General features: G+C 37.8%; 1 protein-coding gene across 4 annotated transcripts in view; it reads left to right on the top strand.

Annotated features, from left to right (window-relative positions):
* Positions 1-26,584, top strand: part of AKAP7 (A-kinase anchoring protein 7) — a 137,290-nt gene that overhangs the window by 90,157 nt on the left and 20,549 nt on the right. The window contains exons 1-2 of one of the 4 annotated variants that reach the window (XM_056126218.1): positions 17,253-17,466; positions 20,444-20,512. The exons of 2 other annotated variants lie outside the window; for them this stretch is intronic. In XM_056126218.1, the coding sequence (XP_055982193.1) occupies positions 17,418-17,466; positions 20,444-20,512 (118 nt within the window). In that variant the 5' untranslated portion in view covers positions 17,253-17,417. Of the gene's footprint in view, positions 1-17,252; positions 17,467-20,443; positions 20,513-26,584 lie in introns of those variants that run through there. One more of the 4 variants, XM_056126219.1, reaches the window with a different exon arrangement.

The following is a 26,584-nucleotide window of genomic DNA, read 5'->3' as shown; positions in this document are numbered from 1 at the left end:
TTCCAGCCCTAATTTGTGGTATATTTAAAAAAATAGTATGAGACTAACATCCAAGGCCAAGGAAAACAGGGGCCAGGAGGACTGGTTAGTGGTCAGAATCTACCACACGTGTGTGTGGGGCAGAGGATATATCAGTAAGCAGAGAAAGGACCAGTATGACAATAAATATAAATATAAATATAAAGGGCCCAGTAACGTCTCCATTGGAGACTTTGTTGTTACTGTGTCTGGCATATCGAATACTCTCGGTAGCTTGCCGGGCTCTCCGAGAGGGGTGGAGGAATCAAACTCGGGTCGGCCATGTTGGCCGCTTGTAAGGCGACCACCCTACCCGCTGTGCTATCGCTCCAGCCCTAGTATGACAATAATAATTGGAAATGATCATGATCATGCTGGGTAAGAACTGAGTCTGAGTATTGGAAGTAGGTAAAGGGATATACATGATAACCTTTCAGTGTCTGTATTGCAAACCATAATGCCCAAAAGGAGAGAGGTAGGGACGGAGGGAGGGAGGGATGGTGGGAGAGAGAGAGAGAGAGAGAGAGAGAGAGAGAGAGAGAGAGAGAGAGAGAGAGAGAGAGAGAGCCTGTACCTGCCATCCTGCCATAGAGACAGGCTGGGGGAAGGTTGTGGGGAGAGAAAGGGGAGAGAAACTGGGGACATTTGTGGTGGGAAATGTAGACTACTGGAAGAATGAGTGTTGGAATATTGTATGACTGAAACCTAATCGTGAGCAGCTTTGTAATGGGCTATCTCAGTGATTCAATAAAAAAAGATTTGAAAGACAAAATATTAATATCAGCAAAAAGGAAAAATTGTACATTAAATAAACTCAAAAGTAAATTATTTTTGCTAATAAAAAAAAGAATTTTTTTCATGCCTATAGAATTAGTACAGGGGCTGGGCACGTACCTTGAATGCAACCAACCTGGGCTTGATCCCTGAGCATGGGGTTTCCTTTAGTATCACCTGCTGTAGCCTTAGCATCTCCCCAACACTATGGAAGTGGCCCAGGGGATCCTCTATAGTGTTCCAAGCTTACCAGGAGGGACTTGCCTCTGCTTTCCCCTCCACGCACCTCAAGTTTTAAAAAGTAATTTAGTTTAGTTCAGTAACTCAAGACGTTTTTCTCATGGATCCCTAGAGGTTCTTATTTTTTTTTCTTTTTGGGTCACACCTGGTGATGCACAGGGGTTACTGCTGCCTCTGCACTCAGGAATTACCCCTGCAGTGCTCAGGGGACCATATGGGATGCTGGGAATTGAACCTGGTTTGGCCTCATGCAAAGCAAACTCTCTACCCACTGTGCTATTGCTCCAGCCCCCCCCCCCCCCCGCCAGAGGTTCTTGATACTCTTTTAGGGTCTGTTATTTGGTTTGGGGCCACATGCAATTTTACCCAGGGCTACTCCCAGATAAGAGATTGAGGATCACTTCTGGAGGTGCTTGGAAGGCCAAATGGTGCCAGGAATGGAATCTAGGTTTCCTGTACACAAAACATGCATTCCAGGCCATTAAACTATTTCCCTGGCCTCAAATATTTTCTGAATGACCAGTATATGTTGTTACAAGACTCCCCAGTTAAACATCAAGATAATCCAAAAGTTTTGACTGCAAAAATATGAAAATTTGAAAGCTTTAGTTTTAATATTAACATTGTAATAGAACTTTAAAAAATTATAACTTGCTGAGTTTTGGCAAAGAAGAATATAATTTTCTGAAAGGGCTATTATTCCTTTTCTAACTATACTATCAATGTGAGCTTGGATTTTCTTCTTATACTTCAAATGAAATAACAATGAAATTCATTGAATGAGAACTCACATGAAGATAAAGGTTTTGTTTTAAGCCAAACAGGAAAATTGCAAAAATGTTAATGTAATTTTGCTCTTATATTTAATTTATGACAGTAATTTTTCTTAGAGTGGTATTTATAAAGACATAATAAGCTTATTCTACCAATAATATCTATTTTGAAATAAATAAATATGATTTAGTTCCTAGAGTAGTAAATATTTATAAGATAAGGAAAAGCTCTTAATTGGGGGAGATTTGGGTTAATATTAAGAGGAGCCTTGTTCACTAAGTATTTAGTAATTGCTGCTTTATTTTCTGGGTCTAGTGAAATGATGAAAAAAAAATCCTCAGACTATTTGGCAAACTCAATTTTGAACAAGATATCCAATCTTTTTTTTTTCAGCGAATTAATTGTGATGTCTACTCAGCTGTCTCTTTCCAAAATAGAAAGGGTGTGATGCCTTACTGCTTAATTTTTCTTTCTACTTCCTCTTTAAATTTCATTTAAGCATTCTGATTAAAGTGTAAAACATGCAGAAATGCCTCATGTGGACTATATAAATGACTCATATAGACTTTAGCACTTTTAAATCTTTCTAATGGGAAGTGGACAGTCAGGAAATGAATATGGGAAGTCTGTAGTAGAGGATTATCTCTTTTATGGTGAATAGGGACAAAATTTTTGGCTTGTTTTCCTTTTGTCCAGGCTGACATTGAGATGATTAAGGAAAATTTATTTAATTAGACTGTCACTGTCCTCCCGTTCATCAATTTGCTCGAGCGGGCCCAGTAACGTCTCCATTGGAGACTTTGTTGTTACTGTGTTTGGCATATCGAATACGTCACGGGGAGCTTGCCAGGCTCTGCCGTGTGGGCGAGATACTCTCGGTAGCTTGCCAGGATCTCCAAGAGAGGCGGAGGAATCAAACTCGGGTCGGCCATGTTGGCTGCGTGCAAGGCAAACGCCCTAGTGCTGTGCTATTGCTCCAGCCTTTTACTTAGACTAATGAAGATAAATATTTCAAGCATGTTAGAAGAGAGAAAAGTGAAAAGAGTCTGCCGTCTGAGAGAACTATTTTTTTTTTCACTTGAAAATTTTAGCAGTTGAAAATTTTTTGTTCTAAACTGGGATAGTTTAATAAGAGCTGTGTATAGGGTTTTTATTATCTACTTTATGTCACAGAAATATATTAATCATTTAACTGCCATTCAGATGTGAGCGTATGGTGATGTGATCAAAGATGAAAACCAAGAATATCCAGGTTTAAGTGGGACTTATGCCATTTTTCTTGGAAAGTATGTTCTTGAAAAGTAGAACCATTGGCTTGTTAAAGTACTATATTTCAAATGCCAGTCTTGCTTCTTTTTTGTAATCTGATTGTTCTCTTAAACATTCCTTTGATGAAACATTTTCTAAAAGAAAGTGTTTGAAATTTCATTGTTATATGTCTCCAGTTAAAAGTGAAAAGCATGTGATTATTGGACATCTCTTCTTTCTTTATATCTGCTTGAATTTGATGAAGCTTCAGGATAAGTCACTGAGAAAATTAATGTTAGTGATGTCTCACTGTATCTTAACTGGTATGTCAGCTATTAATCTGGATACTAATAAGAAATGGCAGCTGTGACTCAGGCTATTTTGAAAATCCAACCATCTGTTGGCTTGGTTTCAAATATTATGATTTATATTCTGTGCCTTAGGAACCTACACATTAAAGGGGCAGTGATATGTAGTAAATGGAACTTTCTGACAAATTAAGCAGCACTGTTAGAATGATGAGGTAATAAATTATTATTAAGCCTTTAAAGTGTGTCTTCAAAAATATGAACACCAATATTAAATTCCAAATAAATATTTACTAATGATTGAAATTATTAAAGTGTAGTCTGGGTGAAACAAGACCATTAAGGTAAAAAATTTTGTGTTTTGGACCCTGATGGTTGCCAAAATTTATATATAGCTAACCCTATTGCTTCTGAATACTTTCCATCTCTTTAATTAATACTTAATAATGTTTTGAAAGCATCTAGCACATTTTTGATAGTAGTATAAATGTGTTAATATGTTAATTATTATTAATTATTAATTAATACTTAATTATTAATACTAATAATAGCACTAGTCATACTGGAATACTTATAATAGTATTCTTATTTCCTTAATAATAGAACACCCATATCTGGTTATTCTAATTTTGTACTCTTAATGCCTGCCTGCCTTCCTGCCTTCCTTTCATTTCTCTTTCTTTTGCTCTTTCTTTTTCTTCTCGTTTGTGGTCCATTCCCAGCAGTGCTCAGGGATTAATGTTTTTCTGTGTTCAGCTGTCAGTTCTTGTGGTGCATGGGTACCATATGTACTGTTGGGGATAAAACCAGAGTCAGACACATTCAAGGCGAACATTTTATCCTGTCTGCTATCTATGCAGCCCTTGAACTTTTCCTCTTAAATATGTGTGGGATTTACATAAGTGCATCTCAAAAGCAAAACCATAGTTTTTTTTTACATGTTAGTTTTTATTTTTACATATTAAATACTTTGATGTATAAAGGTAAAGGTAAAGGTAAAGGCCCTCCCGTTGATCGTCGATTTGCTCGAGCGGGCCCAGTAACATCTCCATTGGAGACTTTGTTGTTACTGTGTCTGGCATATCGAATACTCTCGGTAGCTTGCCGGGCTCTCCGAGAGGGGCAGAGGAATCGAACTCGGGTCGGCCATGTTGGCCGCTTGTAAGGCGAATGCCCTACCCACTGTGCTATCACGTAATACTTTATTCCATACACATTCTTATGTAGAAATTGTGTTTGTAAATGCAGTGGTGAAATTAATACTTGTCTTTTTACTGTCACAAAGTTTGCCTGTTTATTTAGTGTTATATAAAAACATAATTTATGGTAAAATCAAAAAAGACACACGTGAAACTAAATTTCATTTCAGTGAAGCTTGGAGAAATAGAGTAGTGAAGAGAGAATATATTATATAAAGAAAAAGCATAGTGACCCAGATGTTCTTAGAGTTATACATATAGTAATTTAATAGCAATTGCCTTTTCTTAGCCAATCATGATCCCATCTATAAGAACTTGTTAATGATGGCTATTTCATGAGAATTTTCTGAGGACTGAATGAAGTAATGTACATCAAACACATCGTATCATGCATAACTGTTCAGTCACTAGGATCATTATTTTAAGGCTGCTTTCATTATAAAATTCCTAAAATGAGCTTAAAAATTACTCAAGAATGGTGTAGAAAAAGAAAAATCAAACTTTCCATAATTTTTGCTATAAGTATATCCTAGAAATTCATAAAAAAATTTGGATTCAAAAGGTTGTTAAACACTAGAGCAAAAAGGTATTGAGAGATTTGTAAAAAGTCTTATTTTTTTTTTCTTGGTAAGGATGTTGGGGATCAAATCCCCAGGGTTTTATACATGAAATGACCATATCTTAAGATGGATAAAATTACCATTTCCCCCTTTTCATGGTAAGTAATGAAGAGGTCACCTAATCTAGTGACTCAAATGATTTCCTGACGTTGTCATTTTTAGTGAGGAACAGGGATTTACAATACTGTCAGAAATTTTATGCATACATCATTTCAACATCAGAGAACCCACTTCTCTTTACCTGTGCCCCAATTATATTTTTCATAATTAACCAATTCTCACATGTTGTATTTTGATTGTTGTCAAAGTCTGGACCTTGATTATTATTGCCTTTAATTTATTGCAAGAGAATAACAAAGTTCTTTTTATTTCATTTGGTCTTAAAAATCCAATTCTATTCTTTTTTGTTATATATTTATTATTATAGTAAGAATGGAAGGACAGATATTATTGGACTGAGACTCTTAGTTTTTGCACCATTGGTGAGATTGGGATTCAACAATAGTGGTTGAGCTATCAGTTTATTTCTAGCTGCTCCCAAGAATTTGAAGAGCTGCTTGTTTTATGCCAATTCTTCTCCTTTACCATTAAGCTTTTTCAGTTGATTTTTATTATAACTTGAGTAATCTATTAAACATTTATTTTATTCACCATATCCAAAAAATTCTGCTGCATGTTGAATATCAAAGGTGTATTTATATTATATACAAACTATACTCTCAAAGAGTCTACTTACTTTCTAATCAAAAGTCATCAAAGCAAACCAGTACAAGTTAAATAATGACTGTTATGATATTAACATGAACCAAAGGAGGGTACTTCTAACTTGGCAGGAAAGACAGTATAGAAGATAAAAGGTTTGAACTGAAAGTAGAGAATTTTGGGAAAGAGAGAGAAGGTAATTCTGGACTGAGATGTGAATCGGAGGGGGGAAGGTAATTTACCTTGACATGAATCACATATGCTTAAGGTCTTATATGAATTCTTAATTTGTAGGGAATGGGAAACATCAAAAAAAATCTGGTGCTTAAAATGGCAAGATCAGATTTGTGCATCCATCAGTAATCTGAAATCATAGTGGTTGAAAGAAATAGAAGATTTGAATGAGCAAGACTGGTAGGTGCCTGTAAGTGCTTGTTTAGACAGGTCTTGATAATTTCCCATGTTTAGCATTTGCTGTGAAGCTGGAGAAAGGAAGGGTGCATTGCAGATCTAGATGGATGGAAGAATCGATATTCTTCAGAATTAGTGAAATTATGAACGACAGGTGAGAAGCCAAGTTTGGCTCCAGATTTGGAGTTTAGACAGCTAAGGTGATGGTATCTCTGTATTCTATAATGCTACACTCTATAGCATTAGAGTACAAAATAGAAAACATGTTTTGGTGATAGGAAGATGATAAATTCAGTTTGGAGCACATTAAATCACTTCTTGGTCCAATCAAGTGATTAAATCAAGCCAGGAGAGAGGTGATTGAAAATAGGTTAATGAAAGTCAGAAAGAGAGAGAGTGAGAGAGAGAGAGAGGAGAGAGAGATGGAGAGAGGAGAGAGAGATAGAGAGGGAGAGACAGACAGAGGCTAAGCAGGTACCTGGTAATTATAGGATTTCAAAGTAGTTTTTCAGCTAGTTATTTGGGATAATGATTTTATTTTATTTATTTTTTTAATTCTTTTTTTAAATATTTTTTATTTATTTGTTGAATCACCATGAGAACAGTAACAAAGCCTTTCAGTTCAAGTCTCTGTCGGTCATACAATGATCAAACACCCGTCCCTTCACCAGTGCATATTTTCGACCACCAAGAACCCCAGTATACACCCCTCCCACCCACCTCCCACCTGTGTGGCAGATTTCCACTTTACTCTCTCTCTCTCTCTCTCTCTCTCTCTCTCTCTCTCTCTCTCTCTCTCTCTCTCTCTCTCCCCATTGATCACATTCAGTGTTACGACAAAAGACCCACCTCAGTTATTTGGAATTTTCCCCAACATTCAGACCTGGCTGTTCATTAGGCTCAAAGAAAATGCAGGACACCATGTCGCCGCCACAGAGGGAGACAGGCAGAGAGACAGACACCCTTCCCCTCCCAGGGTGGCATAGCACCATAGTTAAATATACTGCCCAGAAGCATTTAGGTTGGGCATTATCTTTTGCTCAGATTTTCCCACTACCATTCAAGGCTGATTTTCAGGGAGAAATGTTGGATGATTTACTTTCCATTGATCACTTTGCATATAAGGAAATGTCGTATACGTGGCTGCGTGGTTCGAAAAAAATGTCCTGGTACCCACATGCCATAGCCATGCTTGTAGATGCTCGTGGTCACTGGGATTCCATCTGGAGAAGGTGGGAAGGCAGCACCTACCCCATCTGGGACCTCCCAGTGCTATCAGCTCTGTTTGGGGCCCGGAGCATTCTCCAGGAGCTGTGGGGCCCTCAAGCCGGTTTTTTTCTTTGTTGCTGTGTGCTGTAAGATGGCGCTGGGGTGCGAGTTGTGGGCGTGACTTCCGGAATCAGAGGTTGCCTGGGAGCCAGGGCGGTCCCATTGCTGTTCAGAAAAAATGTCCTGGTACCCGCATGCCAGAGCCATGCTGGGTTAATGATTTTAAAAGAAAGAAGAAAACCTTAGAGAAATAGGATAGAGATAAAATGGTGTGGGATTGTTGGGGGATTAAAAAAAAAGAAAACGGCAAACTCTTTTGCTTCTTCCTTCACTCTGGGATTTTCTGAACAGTAATCACATGAAAATATCCGCTAATGTGGCAGGAGTGATGTTACATGGTGTTAAGGCACATCTTTGAAGGCAGTCCACTCTCATTTGGTCCCGCAAGCACAGGCAGGGGTAAGCCCTTAGTATTGCTCTGTGTGGTGCCAAAACAGACAAATAAGACTATCTTTATTACTATTCAAGTTTGCTTCTACGGCTAAACTTTTTATAGAAAAATATTGGATAATGATTTCAAAAACTAAGAATATAGTTTATTTCCTTGTCTTTTTTCACAACCTGTAAAGATCCTCTGATATTTTCCTGACTTTAACATTTTATATAAAACATCTAAAGCACTAAACTGTAGTTTAGAGGAAAACATTTTGTCAGTTCTTTAATTGTAGTTTTATTTGATCTTCCATTGACTAGATATTCAGGTGATTATTTTGTCTTGATTGCGGATGTAAGTACAGAAAACTGCATTTGATCATTTCAAGTTTTTATGTTTATGGAACCAGAGCTGCCAAGTATATCTTCATGGCTTGCAGTTCTGATCAAAGCAAAAGCATCCTCTGAGAAGTCTGTTTTAGCACAATAAGATTTCGAGAAGTGATGATCACAGTTTCCCACTTCTTCTCTAACATAAACATTTTAGTCATAGATATGGCATGCTTATATATGATAAGATTATTTTTAAAATCACAATGTAATTCTTTTTAAGCAATTTACTTTTTAGAGCTTTTTTCCCCTTTGGTGGGGTGCTGGTGGGGTGGTTGTTGGGCCACACCAATGGTGATCAAGTCTTACTTCTGGCAGTGCTCAGAGGACCATATGTGATGCTGAGATCAGACTGGCTGTGTTCAAGGCAAGCGCCTTAACCCCTGTTCTATATCTGTGGCCCCTTTGGTTTTTAGAAGAGAACCTTTTCAGTTGCATTCCTAATTGCCTTTAGCAGTAGAGATCATATTTCCCTTAAAAATATATATCTGTATATATATATATACTGTTAATTATATATATTTGTATGTCTCTCTATAGAAATATCTAGTAGCCATGAATGCAATGCCTGTTCTTCATTCTCTTTCCTCTTGGCTGCCCCTCCTCCTCCTGTGAGATGACAGGATGCAAGGCATCTAGACATGCCATTGGTCATACACATGATTGGTTTCTTTCTCCTTGCCAATAATTAGTTTATGAAGTGGCAAGTCATCTGAATCTCTTGTATATGAGGCCAAATTTTCTTGGGATCTCAAAGAGTTGTTTTCTTGCTACCATAATTTTTAGTGAAGCAAATATTTTTCAGCTGGAAATTGTTGAGTATTCATGTGGCTGCCTGGACTTGGCTGCCATCTTAACCACAGGGGCTGCAAGGTAACTACAGACACATGTGCTGAGGGTAGGAGATCAGAAAGCCGAATCCTGATGATTCTTGTGAGGCCTCTGAACTCACTAATCCTAGCATGACTCTACCTTAGATTATAGTAGTTACGGATCATCTACATAGGAGATTCTTCTTTGTCCATTTGAATCCAGACTTTTTGTTGCTTGCAGCCAAAGTATTCTACAGGTACATGTTTCAGATGTGAGTTAAGAAAGGCAGGACCAGAGAGATAGCTCAACTGACTGGGATCCATGCAGTTCCTGCTTCAACGCCCAGTATCATTGGGCCTGAATGGCACTATATTTTCAGGTCCAGACTTTGCAACTTTAAGCCTGCACAGTTAAACAAATTGCCCACAGTGGCCTGCAGGTTTCCTGAGAAATGCTTTGGAATTCGACGCTTCTGAAAAAGAACGCATTAAAAAAAATAGAGTATTTTGGTTTTATGTCTATTTAAACAGTTCTGACAGTTACGAAATGTTCTTAGTAGTATTCATAAACAGAATGAATATTGACACAATATATCAGCTGTACTTCATCCAGGGCCATAGTGGATTATCACAAATCCTGGGACCTGTCAAATCCAATCTAGATTGAACATAATTCATCATGTTTTGTTTTTCATAATTGTGGGACTTCACTTTGATTTCCTTTGTATTTCTGTAACTGTTGTTAGAGAAAAAAATTATTTAATAGTAAGCTGCTGTTTTTTTTAAGAACCTTATATTTGGAGTCTAAATTCTTTACACAGCAGGAAACATGTGTGACTGCTTTTTTTTGCCCAAGGTCAAACAGAGGATCACTTTCAGAGCTCAAGTTGGATTGAGGATATTCCCCATAATTAGGAACTGTGAAAAATCCTCAATACATTAGAAAATACAGAATTAAATTCTCGGTTGTTTACAACATACAAAATTACAGAGTCCCGTTGACTTATTTTGAAATATCTTTTTAATTTCTCTAAAGGATATTGCTTTCTCTCTGAAAAGGTCTGGGTCTTAGAGGATTAAAGGCACTTGAATACAAGAGCAGCCATGTCAGATAAAACAAGTACTGGCTAGCAGATTAAGCCTTTGGTTTTTCTTTTCAGAGAGAGAGAGAGAGAGAGAGAGAGAGAAGAGAAGAGAAGAGAGAGAGAAGAGAGAGCAAGCGAGTGATCTTAACATCCAAGCATTGACTGTGTTCTTGAAAAAGTAATTTGTATCAGTTTTTGTGATTTTTGTCACTAATACCCATAAAGAACAGACAAAAAGTAGGATTGAGCAGTATCTGCCTAGATTAAATGATTTTATTGGCCTTTGTTTTCCCTTAGGAGTAGCATTAAAGACTGTAGAAGAGGATTTCCCCAGGATGAATGTTGTGTCTACCATGTGGCCTCCTGCCCTCTTTGGTAGCAGCTTTCTCGAATGGACCCTAGTTAAGCGTCTGACTCCACACAGTGTGAGCTTACCCTCAAGAACTAATTTGACTATCACCTTAACACATCCTAAGTTTCTGATAAATGCTAATTAGAATCAAATTGAATTGATAAAAAAGCTGCATCATATAAATTCAGAATGTCCAAATATGAGATGCTATCTGCCAATCTCAAGCTTCAAGAGCTCTGCTGCTGTCCGTTCTCTGAACAGAGAACCAAATTCTCCTTCCTAATTTATTTCCATCAGATAATATAAAAAGTTTCAACTCTACACCATGTTTTAGATTGAAACACACATAGAAAATAAGTGATTGGCTAGTAAGCATGGGGGAGGCATTTGAAAATTGGTGCTGAGGGATGCATCAGCAGAAGTTGAGAAATGACTGTCATGAAATGGTAAGGACTTCTTTTGTAACTCCAGCTGTGGATTGTAACATTCCTTTCCCTAAATGCACACACATTGCATATGGTATGTATTTTAAAGGGAAAAAAACAAACCATTCTCTTTCCAATCACATACCTAAATTATAGAGCATATGGCAATTTCAAGTACAAATACCTTCAACTTTCAGATTTAAGGAAAAAAACAACTAAAGCTCTGAGGGAGAAGTAAAAAGCCTGATAAATAATGCTTCAAAAAGTCTTTTTGGATATTGAATTTCACAGTCCAAAATTCTTTTGTATAACAATTGAAAACTGGACTTTAACATTGAGCTTTAAAAAGAGATAATACATAAATACTTTTAGCTGTTATTTTAAGCCTTGTAGCCTTGTAGCCTTGTAGCAAACATTCCTAAGAAGAACTTTGAAATATCAATAATTACTGTAGTTTCAGAACCTTGCCCTTTGGTTCAAAAAGTCTACAAAGAAGCAGCAAAGGCTAAACAATGCTGGATCATCTGTTAGGTCTGGGGATAGATATAATTAGTGGATTGTTGATTTGGAATCGGGATTTGGTTTTGCAACAACACCAAGAAGTAGAATACTGTAATGGATCTGTTTATCCAGTCTTTTTAGTTTCAGAATAATTGTCTTTTGGCACTCCCGTGTCAACATAAAACACTAGTGATATATTCCCAGACATTCTGATTTCTTGAGGCCTGTTTCCATAAATTGTCAGTCACTTCTTTAATTTACATATTTTTATTGAAATTGTTGCTTTTCTTGGCATCACAGTTTCCTTGTGTGTGCCACATGCCATATAGTGAAATATTCCTCAAGAATCTCTTTTGTGCTTTGGGCATGTCCTCTAAGGCTTAGTTTCAGTATTTGCAGAGTGAAAGAAAAATTTCCTCTCTTTACACACCATGATTGTAATGTTTCCTTTTTCTTTGCTCTTTTAAATAAGGAACATTTGCTTTTTCTTTTCCTTCTGTCCTATTATCATCTCTGAGAAACTTATTTTTTTTTAAATTAATGGAACTAGTTATCTTGGGAGAGATGCTAATCTGTGTGGTTTTAGGGTCAGAATCTTGCAGTGCCATTTGTTCTTTATTTCACATCAGACACAGCAGAATTCCTGAGATATCTAATAATATAAGTATTCGGTTATAAATTGGAAGGATTATCAACCAATAGAGTTGGAGAATCAAATTAGGGGTCACAGTTAAGAATTTTTTTCTTATAACAGAAAATTATTAGAACTAATATATCAGAGTGCCTGAAAAGTAGCTGACACCCCTCCTACTTTTTTCAGCTTTATTCCTGTCATTTTAACCATTAAAATAAAAATGCAGGCATTAGCAGACATTCTAATCATGATTTGTCTTGTGATCAGGTATATGAGAAAAGAAACATGGAAAATAATAGGCTTTTAAGTTTGTAAACACATCAGAGTTTTTATTTATTCTGGTTAACTTTCTTTTTAATCTTAAACCAGTTATGGAAGAGCACTATATATTTCAGAGAGGGTTTCTGTTAATCACTAATAAAACCCACTTAATATCCTTAGGGTTTGCTTGTGGATGATATATGCTTTTCTTTTTCCTGGAAGATGGTAGCTGTCAGGGTTATTGTGATATATCTGTGCTCTAGATCAAGTTCTCTCTCCATGCATGGCAGGAAGCTCTAATCAGGGACCTGTCTTTTGGTCCTTTGTTTGATATAGGATTACAGTACTCTAGTAACATTGATAAAGGATTTTGAGACAAAACATTAGCATTTCTTCACATTATTCTGAAACTAGCAAACTCACAAAATACATAAAATTTATAAAATACATAACTGATGATACTGCAGACAACTTGTATTTCACAGTATAGAATTGTAGAATCAGTTCTAATGCCCAAAGACTTATGCCTCCAGACAGATTGAAATCCCAGTATAGTCAAGAGTTTTTTGAGAGATTTTGCAAATAATGATTTTCTCAGATTAATTTTCTGGTCTGTAAAATGAAAATAACAGTATGTAGAGATTCATTAGTATTGAAATTACCTTAACGAGTAAAATGGAAAACAAATAGCCAAGTGCCTGACATCTAGAAAATTAATCGGTAAATTTAGTTTTTATTCATGTCTTTAAAAATCATTTTAAATGTCATTTATATATAATTACATTGTTTTCAGATATAGAATATAATGATTTAACATTTGTATATATTGTGAAGGGCTGGAGCAATAGCACAGCAGGTAGGGCATTTGCCTTGCACGAGGCTGACCCAGGTTCGATTCCTTTGCCCCTCTCGGAGAGCCCAGAAAGCATGACAGAGCCTGGCAAGCTCCCCGTGGTGTATTCAAAATGCCAAAAACAGTAACAACAATCTCACAGTGGAGACATTACTGGTGCCTCTCAAGCTAACCGATGAACAATGGGATGACAGTGCTACAGTGCTATATATTGTGAAAGTATCACATAGTATTTATTATTAATTCACCTTTCTACTTGATTGCTTTTGTGAACTAGGGAAGGGTGAAAGACATATTTTGTACTAAAAGTACATGCTACCATATTACAGAGTAACTAGAAAAGTAATCACTTTCTAGATCCTCCTGAAATGATAGCTGTTGAAATTTGAGGTGCCAGCTAATTCAATGACAAGAAACAATTAGAAATTTTTTCACCATTATTTCTAGTTCAAGTATGTTTTATTTTTTCCTTAATACCCCAAGCATCTGGGCTCGAGCATAGCGGGTAGGGCATTTGCCTTGCACGCAGACAACCTGGGTTCAATTCCTCCAGAAATCGAGAGTATCCCACACAGCAGAGCCTGGCAAGCTCCTTATGGCATATTCAATATGTCAAAAACAGAAACAAGTCTCACTATGGAGACATTACTGGTGCCTGCTCAAGCAAATCAGTGAACAACAGTAAGACAGTGCTACAGGGAGTGCTACAGTGCAGTGCCACCCCAAGCATCCAAATATATAAATATTCCAGCAATTTTAAGTTGAGAATCCATGTACAGTAAAACTAGTGAAATATGTTGAAATGAAATCAAATTTAATTATATATTTATTGAATCAAATTTATTGAAAAAGCCAAAGAATGCAATGTGAAGACCATCTGGGATAAGAGTAACCCGAAACCTACAGTAGAGCATTAAAGCCTTAATGCTGATGAACTCAGACTCTAACCCTGTCTGCATGATTAAACGGTGTGCTAATTATTTGTGTTATTAAAAGCCAGTTTGAGGATTCTTAACTTAAATTTTTTTCAACCTATTTGTGGTTAATTTGCTCTTTTGCCTTTTCCTGATTGGGGGGGGGGCATACCTAGCATACTCGGGGCTTACTCTTGGCTGTTTGCTCAGTGATCACTCCTTGAGGTGCTCAGAGGATCATTTGTGGTGCCAGGGATTGAACCAGGATCAGCCACATACAGAGCAAATACCTTACCTGCTATTTTCCTTCTCGTTAAATTATTCAATGCTTATGAGAAATGCCTAACATCATAGTCTAATTTCTTTGCAAAATATACAGATATATTACTTAGGCAATGATACATGTTATGTATTTTATTCTTTAACTTTCTTTTGAATTTTAATGTCATTATATTTAATTTGCATATAGTTTGCAATGTTCTCTGTGTTTTTTGAGAGTACAGGTTCTTTGCTATATATATGTATATATATATCCCAAAATAGTAACTCAATAAATATATATGTATAAAGGTAAAAAAGGTAAAGGCCCTCCCGTTGATCGTCGATTTGCTCGAGCGGGCCCAGTAACGTCTCCATTGGAGACTTTGTTGTTACTGTGTCTGGCATATCCAATACTCTCGGTAGCTTGCCGGGCTCTCCGAGAGGGGCGGAGGAATCGAACTCGGGTCGGCCATGTTGGCCGCTTGTAAGGCGAATGCCCTACCCGCTGTGCTATCGCTCCAGCCCATATACATATATACTATATATACATATACTATATACTATATATACATATACTATATATACATATAGTACCACACCCGTTCCCTATAGTTCTTGTTCCTTTCACCATATCAAATTGAACCGCTCCACCTTTTCCACTTACTTTCTTAAACTTCATTTCTAGTAACCACTATGTTTTTCTTAAAGAATTTAAGAATTGTTTTGTTTTGGCGATGAGGGGCTGGAGAGATAGTATAGCTACCTTAGACTATAGAGGGCTTGGCTGGTAGAGGACTTGTCTTATGTGCAACTTACCAGGGTTTGGTCCTCAGCACCCTATAGGATCCTTTGAGTACCATCAGAAGTAATTGATGAGTGCAGAGCCAGGAACAAGCCGAAGTACTGCCAGGTATAGCCTACAACACAAAGAATTGTTTTTGTTGTATTTTTTTTTAATTTTTAATTTGCCTTGTTTGTTAATGTTCCACATATTTTATTTTTAATTACACAATACTCATTATAGTTCCAGCACAGAAGAGTCAGTAAAATGAAATTGGTAGGATTAGTCACAAATGTTATTCCCAGGGACCAGAAAGATAGTTCTGGGATGGGTAGGGCACTTGCCTTGCATGCAGCCAGCCTGGGTTCGATCCTGGCACCTCATGTATACTGTTCCCTGAGCCCTGCCAGGAATGATTCCTGAGTGCAGAGCCAGAAAAAAATTCTTAAGCACTGCTGGGTGCGATACCTCACCCGCCCCCCCCAAAAACCCCAAAAAACAAAACCAAAAATGAAGAAAATATGTCATTCCCTGGACATTGAATTTGAGTGAGGGGCACTTTTTGCTATATAGGATGCATGTATACCCAGTATTTCAAGATGGCAGCTAGCAGGACTGGAAATTGGAAAAGGAGAATTTGCTAACTGGTGCTAGATGGAGTGGGATACGTATAGATTAAGTTCTCAGACAAGCTGTTCTCTTCTTTCCTTCCTCCGCACTGTCTACTTTGCAACAACAAATTAAACATAATGTTATGATGAATTGAACCTGTTAGCAAATGAAGATATTGAAACTCAGACAAATTGATCAAAGTTTCCTAACTGTTAGTGCTGCATGCATCTGAGATTCAAATCTCAGGCTTTCTACATCTAAAGGTTTTTATTAGTACAGCTATGTTAGTAATTGGGAAAAGCCAGGAGTCGTTCATTTTTCTCAAAGAAGAGTATTTTCTGCAGCTACTTCTCTTTGTTAACACAGTCAATAGTGTCTAGGATAAAGAAAATTGACAATTCGTGCAGAGTTGCAGACTGCACATTCTTTTTGTTCAGCTGAGTATGAAATCAGCAGACAGAGTACATTCAAAACCTCCGAAAATTTTCATCATCCGGTGCCCACGCCTTCTAACTCCTGGTAAATAGGCATGTGTATGTGTCTACCTTGCTAGGAAGTGGAGGAGTTAAGTTTGATTTAAATGTGTGTCTGGCATTCAGCGCTATCTTTCATTCCCTACAGTGTCTTAAAGTAAGGGTGTTCCCTTTACACAATAACAGACTTTGAGCATGAAATCGATGATCCCATGTTGCTAAGCTCAAAATAAATATACTGTGTCTCAAAATTAGTTGTTTTGCTGACCCTGAATTTTCTTAACCACCTTGTGGTTTCATTCAGAAAGAGGTCCCTATCAATCCTTGATCTTTTTCCTCCGTGATGCTTCTTGAGACAGGGGCATTATCAGGGCTGTTGATTTATTTAGTACTGTAAGTTCAGTTTTCATAGTTTTGGTTAAATGCATTAATTGGGGGAACAAAGTGGTGGTTCAGAAAGCAGTCATTTTACTTGAAAAGAGATGCCACAAAGTGCGGATAGCAGTCAGTCCTCCTCCTGTTCCTGCCTCTGTTGATGCAGTTGGTTACTTTAGATGTGTGCTTCCCACGTTCTGCAGTCACCAGTTCCCTGTTCAGGCAACAAACAAAAAGCTACGGATCCAAGAAAACTCTTCCTCTTTGAAGAGCAGGAAGAAAATATGTTTTCCCCTTTGAATCTCCCTGTGTAATTACAGTATTTGCGGGAGAAGGAACTCACTCCGTTCCCTTTCTTTAAGATGCAGAGACCCATCCAGTGGTCTCCGGGTGCTTATCTAGGGCCGAGGGCTCCCAGTTTGGTGGGAGAGAGGCGAGCATCTGCCCACTTCTACTGAGGCCAGTCCCGGAGCAGTTGCTCTCTGCTGGAGGACAGGGAGGTGGAGCCTTTTCGCTCACCACAGCCAGTTCCCTTCTCCTTTCTCTCTGGCTGTGCATTGGCTCTCTGAGCGCCGTGTGCTGCTCCGGGGAGTGAAATAGGCAGGGTGTGCTCGCAGACCGTGGTCTAAACTGCAGTTTCTATTTGGGGTGCCCTGGAGAAGAGCAGCGGGAAGGAAAGACAGCACCAGTGCCATGGGCCAGCTCTGCTGCTTTCCTTTCGCAAGAGATGAGGAAAAAATCAGTAAGTGTGATTTGTACTGTGCAGAATCCTAAGTGCTTGACTATTTGGTGTGATTGTCTTCTAGGGCTAGTTTTCCTTTCTTTTTTTTAAATCTTGTGGCAAAGATAGCAGGAAAATGAGACTGTGCATGTCTTAAAATGATTGATAGGTGTGTAGCTAATAATTAACTGTCAAAGTGGAGTAACTCAATACATAGGCTATGTTGGATATCTGAAATACTAAAAAAAAAACCAAAACTCCTTTTTGCTTTTCTTCTGTTGATAATCTTACAGCTTTTTTTCCCCACACTACCGAAATGCAGAGTTTAGAGTTCTGAGTTTCTTTAAATCATGACATGCAATTTGGTGTGGTGTACAAATCAAATCCATTTTTCATACCTGATGAGGAAATCTTTTTCAGAGCAGTGCTCAGTAACAATAACAGAGAGAAGTAAAGCTGGCTGTAAAATGACGTAGATTACACATTTGCAGCTACTTTCGTGTGTCCTCTGCTTTGTTCTTCGTGGAGGAAATTCAGGTGTGACTGTGAAACCACTCCAAACAAGTCTGTAGCTTAGCTTCCTCATTGCATATTTTTTTAAATGAATGGGAGGCATATTCCACATCTGCTGACAGCCCAGAAAACAGGACTTAAAGTGATGGCATTTGCAGTGAAATTTTTTCTTAGTGACTATGTGCATTCGTCTAGATTTTAGCTTTAGTAAATGCAGTATGGACATTTTAATTAGTGCATGGAATAGAATTTTTCTTCTGCTAATTGTCCCCCAATATCGTTAATTTTCACTTTTTTCTATAAAATGTTGACAGGTATACTTCTTAAATCTGGAGCCACATTTTTTTTGTCACATTAGTGCTTTAAGCAAATATAAATAGGTCTTCAGAATCTTGCAAGAGAAGACCTAGTTCAGTTACTCACATATCTTCATCTAGCTTATAATTTCTGCTCATTATTCCTCAGGAATAATATTTCCCTCAGAGACAGAGATTTTTTTAAAAAAAATTAATATATATCCTGCATCAGTTCATTCGGGTAATAAACGAGTTTTGACAGGAAATCTTTTGGGGATGCTTTGGGATAAATGGTGGGAGAATTTATAATATTTAATTGTTAAACAGAGCTGAGCTCTGAATTTTAACTTAGAAAAATGATTCTGTACAACATGCAGTAATCCTGATCTTAAAACCCCGTATGCTTTTACAACTAAATTGTTCACTTTTTCACAAAGAGTACCAATCTTTGTTTGGCAGTGTGAAACTTCTCAGATGTTTTTTTAGGATATTTGTAGTTCCTATGGATTTTGGTTGGTTGATTCATTTCATGGGGAACACTCATACCTGAAAAACCTTGGCATGGACAAGGATGGAACTATTTCCTTCACCTTTTCTACTTTTTATTCCATCATTCCAGGTTTCCCAGGAGAAATTGCTTCCTTTCTTTTCTGTTTCTCTTCTTATCCTCTCTCTAGGCAGTTTTTCCTTCTTGACCCAAACTGAAGAAGTTTTAACTCAATGAGGAATTTATGCTCTCTCTCTCTTTCTCTCTCCCTCCCTCTCTCTATTTCTCTCTCTCTCTCTCTCTCTCTCTCTCTCTCTCTCTCTCTCTCTCTCTCTCTCTCTCTCTCTCTGGGTAGGGGCCAGGAACCTCCCAGATTGTGGTGACCAGGAGGCTCCAGTCCTTTCTTGGGGACACTTGGCCATCAGTGGTTCATTGTGAGCTTTCTGGATTCTGTGATACCAGGACCACCAGTAATACTCAGGGCCTCCAGGGCCATATACAGTGATCCTCATGGATACTTACAGCACCTTCTGGTCCTGTGGATGGAGCCCAGTATGAGTACACACCCATGTTGTGGCTATACTGGCTCCCAGTCCCTTTTCCAAATTTCTTTTTTTTTTCTTTTTGGGTCACACCCAGGAATGCACAGGGTTTCCTCCTGGCTCTGCACTCAGGAATTACTCCTAGTGGTGCTCGGGGGACCGTATGGGATGCTGGGAATCGAACCCAGGTTCGCCACATGCAAGGCAAATGCTCTACCTGCTGTACTGTCACTCCAGCCAAAATTCAAATTTCTTATATGAATCATAGAAATGAAAACCTTGTGTTTAATGTACAATAATTGCAAGTATTGATTGGAAGAAATAAATTATACAGTATTTGGGGTTTTGATTTTTTTTGGGGGGAAAGCACACCTGGCAAAGCTGGGGAATACTTTCCAGTGGAGTTTGGGTGGCCATGCGATATTGGGGATCAAATTCAGCAAAACATACGCTCCAGCCTCTTGAGTTTTCTCCGAGCTTTCTTCCTGGCCCAAGTCCTTTTACTTTCTTAAGTTCCAAAAATTTTAAAAGAAAATGAAGACAGAACACTGTTTGAAGTGCAATTCTGGTCCAAACATGTAAAAGGTGATTAGAAATAATTCCTTTGTGTCCATTTCCTTCACAATTCACCCGTGCTGTTCCCCTGATCTTCCCCATTCTCGCCTCATTTGTTCTTTCATCTGTCTTTGTGTCATCACTTCTACTTCTCCTAATCTGTGCCACATTCACTTAGAACACTCCATCAGCTGTTTTCTGGGGGAAAAAACATAGTGGGGAACTCATTAGCCAGCATACCTCAAGAAACATGTAAATTAGCGTTACCTATGGTCCAGTCTATTGTCAGTGACATGCAAAAGAACCAGAATAGATATTTGGTAGGACACATTTGGAAGGCCAATGTTTTTGGTCTTGCTACTAGACTTTAGAGCTCCTGGGTCTTACTCATCTTTGTGTCCCTCTCTTGTATGCCTTGTTAACCTGCTCGGAACTGCATATCCTGCTGGAGTAGAGCACACAGTAGGGAATGCCATGCACTTTGCTAATACTGCTGTGAAAAGTCATGGCTCTGGCATCCCTTCCTAAGGGCAGCTCAGATTATAGAGACTTAATTGAGGTTTGGGTGACAGCTTAAATTTGTGGATGTCATTCTCAAAACGCAGGTGAGTTGGAAAGCCCGTCCTCTACAGTGCTGCAGAGATACAGAAAGGATATACCCAGCTGGGAGAGTGGTAAGAGCCCAGCCATCCTGTCTTTTCCCCTGCTTTTGCTCTTTGGTGGTGGTGGTAGAGAGATGAAGGGATTCTCATTTAATTGCCATATTATTGCTGCTATTTTAATCTCCCAGTAGAAAACTGATTTTTAAAAATTCAATCATTGTGCAGGGACCCAAATTTGCTTAGCAATTTAAGTTGCTTGAATAGCCAAAAGTCTTAGTAACAGGTCAGGGATAAATATGGTATAACTTATCATGGTTAATTTACCTGCTATTGTAGTAGGAAGACGCTTTTTTGTTTCAGTCTCTCTGGTTGATCATTTTCACAAACTGTACTTTTGGTTCATAATAGTAGATTACACTGCCCATGAGTGTATTTTTTTCTGGAAGATTGTACTTTTTCTATTGATTCATAGGGGCATGTCTTTTGATTCATAGTTAGCATTCTTAACAGTAGACATTACTATTATTATAGATATTCTTAGATATAGTTTTTGCCCTATTCATATATATCCTTTGTTTTCTACCTAATTTCTACCTAATTTCTATCTAATTAGGACTACCTAATTTCTCATAGTGAGCTTTCTAAAGGCAGTGTCCATTAGCAAGACTGTTATTCACAGACTTGATGACCACTGCAATTATTTGAGGGTTTTATTTGCCACATGCAGTGGTGCTCAGGGATTACTCCTGGCTCTGCACTTAAGGATCACTACTGACGGCGCTCAGGTGGCTGTATGGGATGCTGGGGATCAAACCCAGGGCAGCTGCATGTAAGGCAAATGCCCTACCTACTGTACCCGCACCAGTCCCCACCATTACAATTACTATCTCCTTAAATAAATCTCAGCGGATAACAATAATGTAATGGGTAGCTCTGTAACAGATTAGAAACCATTTTACTTGTTCTTTTTCTATTAAATTTTTTTTATTTGGAAGTACATTGTGCTTGTGTAGAATGAAATAGTGATCTCCCAAAGATGAATCATACTTGCCTCAAGAGGTTAGTCAGCTTGTGATCACCAGAGGTAGTCAGGCATAGAATGAGAAGCCATTCCTAGTGACAGTGTAGGTATGAAGTAGTTAATGCCTATAATCATTGGTATCTATTTCTGTTCATTCTAGCTCATATGTTCTGTGAGACTCAAAAGAAACTGTTTATTTTAGCACAGTACATATGTAAATGTTTATAGGTATGTATTTCAACAATGCACACATTTTTTCACTTTTTTTATGTACATAATTCCAATCAAGCAGTTGTGGTCAGTTTCTGTAAACAGTTCTGGCTAGAGGGTGGGGCATCCCTAAAGTTAAACTTATATTATGCAGACAGTATGAAGTCTCTCTGTGTAATTGGGAGAAAACAACAAAGATAAAGACTGGAGGTCATTGCATATTCAGTTGAGTGTCCTGAGGGAAACATGTAGAGATTTTGAGCTGTTCAGGTTGAAGCTTCTTCAGAAGGAGTGAAGTCAGCCTGTTGTTTCCCTGTTTGCAGTTTGATACAGAAGACAAAATTTGGAATCACTCTGGTTAGTGTTGGTTCACCAGAACTTTGGTTGCTGAATGTTCCACAAAGACATTTCAATAAGTTCTTATTTGGCTGCTAAAGCACCAGTCCCCAAGAAATGTGGGACAGGAAGTCTCCCATCATTGAACAATAGTATTTCTTTTTCTACTTTGACAAGTAGAAATGTGTTCACATGTAAGGGACTCAGCCTAGCACCATATCTGGTGCTCTCATTTGAAAATATACAGTCTGTTCCTTGGCATGAATTTCTTACTATACAAAGAACATAGAACTAGCAGTAGGAAACCCAGGGCATATATCTTTCTGATGCTGGATAAACTTAACATCTGTATTTTACAAGTGGGGTAAACTATCATGACCTTGAATGTTCACTCATTTCCCAACCCTCGTTTGTCTTTTAGTTTTAAGAAACTAAAAAATATAGTTATGATGTCTTCTTCCTCCTCTTCTGTTAAGCTTATTGACTGCATATTGTGACCTAGGCACAATGCAAGCGTTGTTTGGAAAGGAACTCTTAAAACTGTTAGAAAACAAATGCTTCCCAACTGTCTGACGAAAGAAGGAAAGTGGAGAAAGCCAATAGTTTGACGGAGTCTCAGCTGTAGTCTTCCAGGGGTGCTACAGAACTGAGATGGCAGGAGACTAGACCTGCTGGCAGCTCGTTCTTTCCTGCTCCCTTTCTGGAACATTGAAGCCTACCAATGCCAGGAAGGGTTTATGTTAACTGAGACACTGTTTTGTATAAGATTACTGTGGGTAGTATTGTGGTAGCAGCAGTAACGGTGTGCGATATAAAATATCTCATCCTACTTACTAAAGATTATTGTATCTTCCATTATTAAATAATATGTATCTAGAGGTTTATGTTTTTTAAAATTAAATATGTAACATCAGGGAATAATAGTTAATGTTCCTAGCTTCTCACCATGGTTCCCTTCGTCAATTTTAGGTTGTATGGTAACTGGGTTTCCTTTCTACTGCTGTTTAGGCCTTTTTAGGGTTTTTCAGAAGTCTGTGATTAGTGCTGAATCACTTTTTATTAGGAATACCAAGGTTGTAAGGTTCTTCCCTATTCTTTGTGCAGTCACCCACCGACTGCTGTGAGCTTTGTCCAGATGACCTGTCAGCAATATGAAGTCACCTGGCCCTTTGTCTTCTTTCCCGGGGGTCTTATATACAAGGATTGAGGAATCTGATGCACATAAAGATTTTAGCTAACAGAAGAAAGCTTCATATTGGAATGGAAAGATAGCTCTCAAAGGGTTAATGAGCATGCTTTGTGTGGGGGAGACCCTGAATTTGATCCCAGCACTGCATAGTTCCCAGGGCACTTCCGGAAGCAACCTCCAAGAACCAAACCAGGAGTAGCCCCTAGTATAGCCAATGTGATCATAAACCAAAAAAGCTTCAGGTATATCACTCCGATGTAATGTAAAAAGGGTAATTTACATTTTGACGAGATTAAACTATAACAAGTGCTCTTTGGAATCATTAATAGTAAAACAGAGCAAAGCAGCAGTAATGACTTAGCCCAAAATAATCTCCAATGGAGGAATTTCAGGCATGAGGCTAATAGAACTCTTCCAGGGTGTTTGATAAAGCACTTCCTGTGGATAATTGTCTCTGTTTAATTGAATGGGCCCTTCTTAAATGAGGTGATTAGAACTTTCTTCTACAACTTGTAATGCCTTCAGTAAAGAAACTCAAAGTAGCGTTAAAACTCTCAGACTGTATGGTGAAAAATAGGGTGTTTTGGAGATATTCAACTCAGTTTGAATTTTTGGTTTGAGTATTTACTATGTCATTTCATATACTTACTTATTGTGAGAATTAAATCAACTAATACCTATAAAATGCCTTACATTGTGGCTCATATAAAATAGATCTACTAAAAGTAATTTCTCTGTAAGAAATGAAAGTGCAATGATTGTATAACTACAGTCACATTAGAAATCTATTTGACAAAGTAATGACTTTATTTCTGCTATGCTGAATGAAGTGGGAAGAAGGAATTACAATTTACCTCCATGAATTGTTGAATAGACTTTACAACATGCGTAAGGATGTTCCCCAAAGTTAAAGGTGCGTAAGTAACATCCTTTACTTTGGGGGACACCCTCCCTGCCTCCATTTTTAAAAATCTTCTTCATTTGAAGTCCTGCTTCCCTGACCTGGGAGAGGCATGTGTTCCAAGTAGAGTCAACTATAGTCTTGGTCAAGCTCTAATAGGATGTTTGTCTTCCTTGGGTGATGAGTAGAAAGAATAGCAGAATAAAATTGCTACTTAGCAGGGAGTTAAAGGGATAGGAGGGACATTTTTTCTGGTAATAAAGCCAGAACCAAAGGAAGAAAGTAGAACCCAGAGGAGGCAGACTCTAGATATGTTTCAACCTGTGAATTCAACCGTGGCTAAAAATTTCTCTATTACATGAAACAGTAACTCCTCCCTCCTTTCTTTGTGTGAAGTTGCTTGTGTTCAGTGTCGTCACCTGTTGCAGAAGACTGTTTCAGAGGTTGCAGTTCCAGAAGATGTTCAGTCTTAAATGTAAATCTCTTTAGTAAATAATAACTATTTTCAAACTTAGTGATATGAAAACTGATTGCTTCTGAACCTTTCTTTTCCATTTTAATGGCAAAGAAATTTAGCCTTAAATGAGAGCTGCTGTGAAGAAAATTTCATCTTATTTCGGCTGATATTTTTGAGTATGTCATGTTTGAAAGCTCTGAGAGAGATGCTTTAGAAGTCTTACTAATGAAGGATTTCTAAGTTACGTGACTGGTATGGTGTGTGTGGAGGATCCTTTGGAAACCAGCGTTTATTATGTCTTGAATTAGAAAAGCCTAGTAAAGATTTTGATGCTCTCAGTTTAACAAGTGAAGCTATACACTCCTTATATACTAGGGATATTACATAGTTAAGCCAGCCAAGCTCAGTTAATTAACACTAGGAGTAGAAATTACTTCAAGTTCCTATCGTACTCCATGGTTACTGTTTGACACAGACAAATAGTCTGAATATTTTAGCAAATAAAGTTTCCTATAAGAAACTTTTATAGTGCTGAAGGTACAAGTTAACAGACCTTTGTATCTACTAAAACCAACCTTTCCATTGTGTAATAAAGTTATTTGCTCTTAGCAAATAGTATTAGACAAATCTGGATTATATAATAAAAGTAAAGATAAGTATGGTTTGAACTTAAAAGACTCCGCTAACTAGAACATAAATAATGCCAATTTTAGTGAAGGCAAAATCAAAGGTATTTGAAATTTAAGTTTTCTTTTTTGCAGAATTGATAAAATGTGACATCTATGCCCAAAGATTACACACACACACACACACACACACACATACACACGAAGAAAGCTATATAACAACAGAATTCCTGGAATAGATGGAGAGAGAATTTCACATTCTCAATAGGGACAAAGATCACCTAGTTGGTAAGGTTGATAGGAGAAAGAGGAATCTGATGGAAAATTGTAGGTAGGCATCTCAGCAGCCCCTTGCCACTCCCTTCTGACTTTGTGATTAGAGAGTTGGTATAGACATTTGCAGTGTAAATGACATCAGTTGGATGCCTCACCTCTGACTTCTAAACCAAAAATGAAATCCACACTTCCTACGCATTTAATACGTTCAGCTGAAGGTTGCCTTTGGACTGATGTTTATCATAGGTAGTAAAAGAGCAAGTTCACCTAAGGCTTTTTATCCAGATCTGTAGCAATCAAACAGTATTCAGAATTCTGACAAGCGCAGGATGGCAAGGAGCATGGAAACTTCCTTGCAGAAAAGTGGAAGGACTCAGACAGTTTAGCAGGAGAGAAGGCAGGAGAGAAGGCAGAGGATTAGTTATCTTAAAAGATTTTAAAGGTTCTTTGAACAACACTCTTTGTACAACACGGATTTGATTCCTGGCAATACATATGATCCCCCATCTTTATCCCTGAGGGCAGAGACAGGAGAAAGCCCTGAGTACCATGGGTCTGTCCCCCAAACAAAACAGATTCTTTGAAGTAAAGGAAAAGAGGCATTCTGTATGACTCCTGTGAGGGGGGGAGGGGCAGACTTTGTAATACTCTTTGGGTGTTTGAGCTTATTTTCTTGTGATTTTAGAAACCAAATTGGTGTATGTAAATTAAGTCTAATAGTATTCTAGTTATATTTGCAATGACTTTTGCTTTTATTAATTAAAGTACTGAAATGGAATTTTAAGCATGGAGAATTTATCAAAGTCAAACTTTACATTAATTTTAATATTTTGCCTAGAAGAGTATAATTTAAGGCAGAAATTTATAACTTTTAAGCCTCCAGACTAAATGCAAGATAAATTTTTGTGTTAAAAAGTATGCTTCCTTAATATTATTTTAAAATAACTTTTAAAGTTTTTTTAAGTAAGTTAGATGAAGAAAATCGGTTTAAAAATATATAATATGCAGCTTTGGACTTTTATCATGATACACTATTACACTATCTTTGTAAAGTAAAAAAAGTAAAGGCCCTCCCGTTGTTCATCGATTTGCTCGAGTGGGCCCAGTAACGTCTCCATTGGAGACTTT

The sequence above is a fragment of the Sorex fumeus genome, unplaced genomic scaffold (genome assembly GCF_029834395.1).
Source record: "Sorex fumeus unplaced genomic scaffold, SorFum_2.1 ptg000061l, whole genome shotgun sequence".
In the NCBI taxonomy this organism is placed as follows: domain Eukaryota; kingdom Metazoa; phylum Chordata; class Mammalia; order Eulipotyphla; family Soricidae; genus Sorex; species Sorex fumeus.
This window is presented reverse-complemented; position numbering and strand designations above follow the sequence as displayed.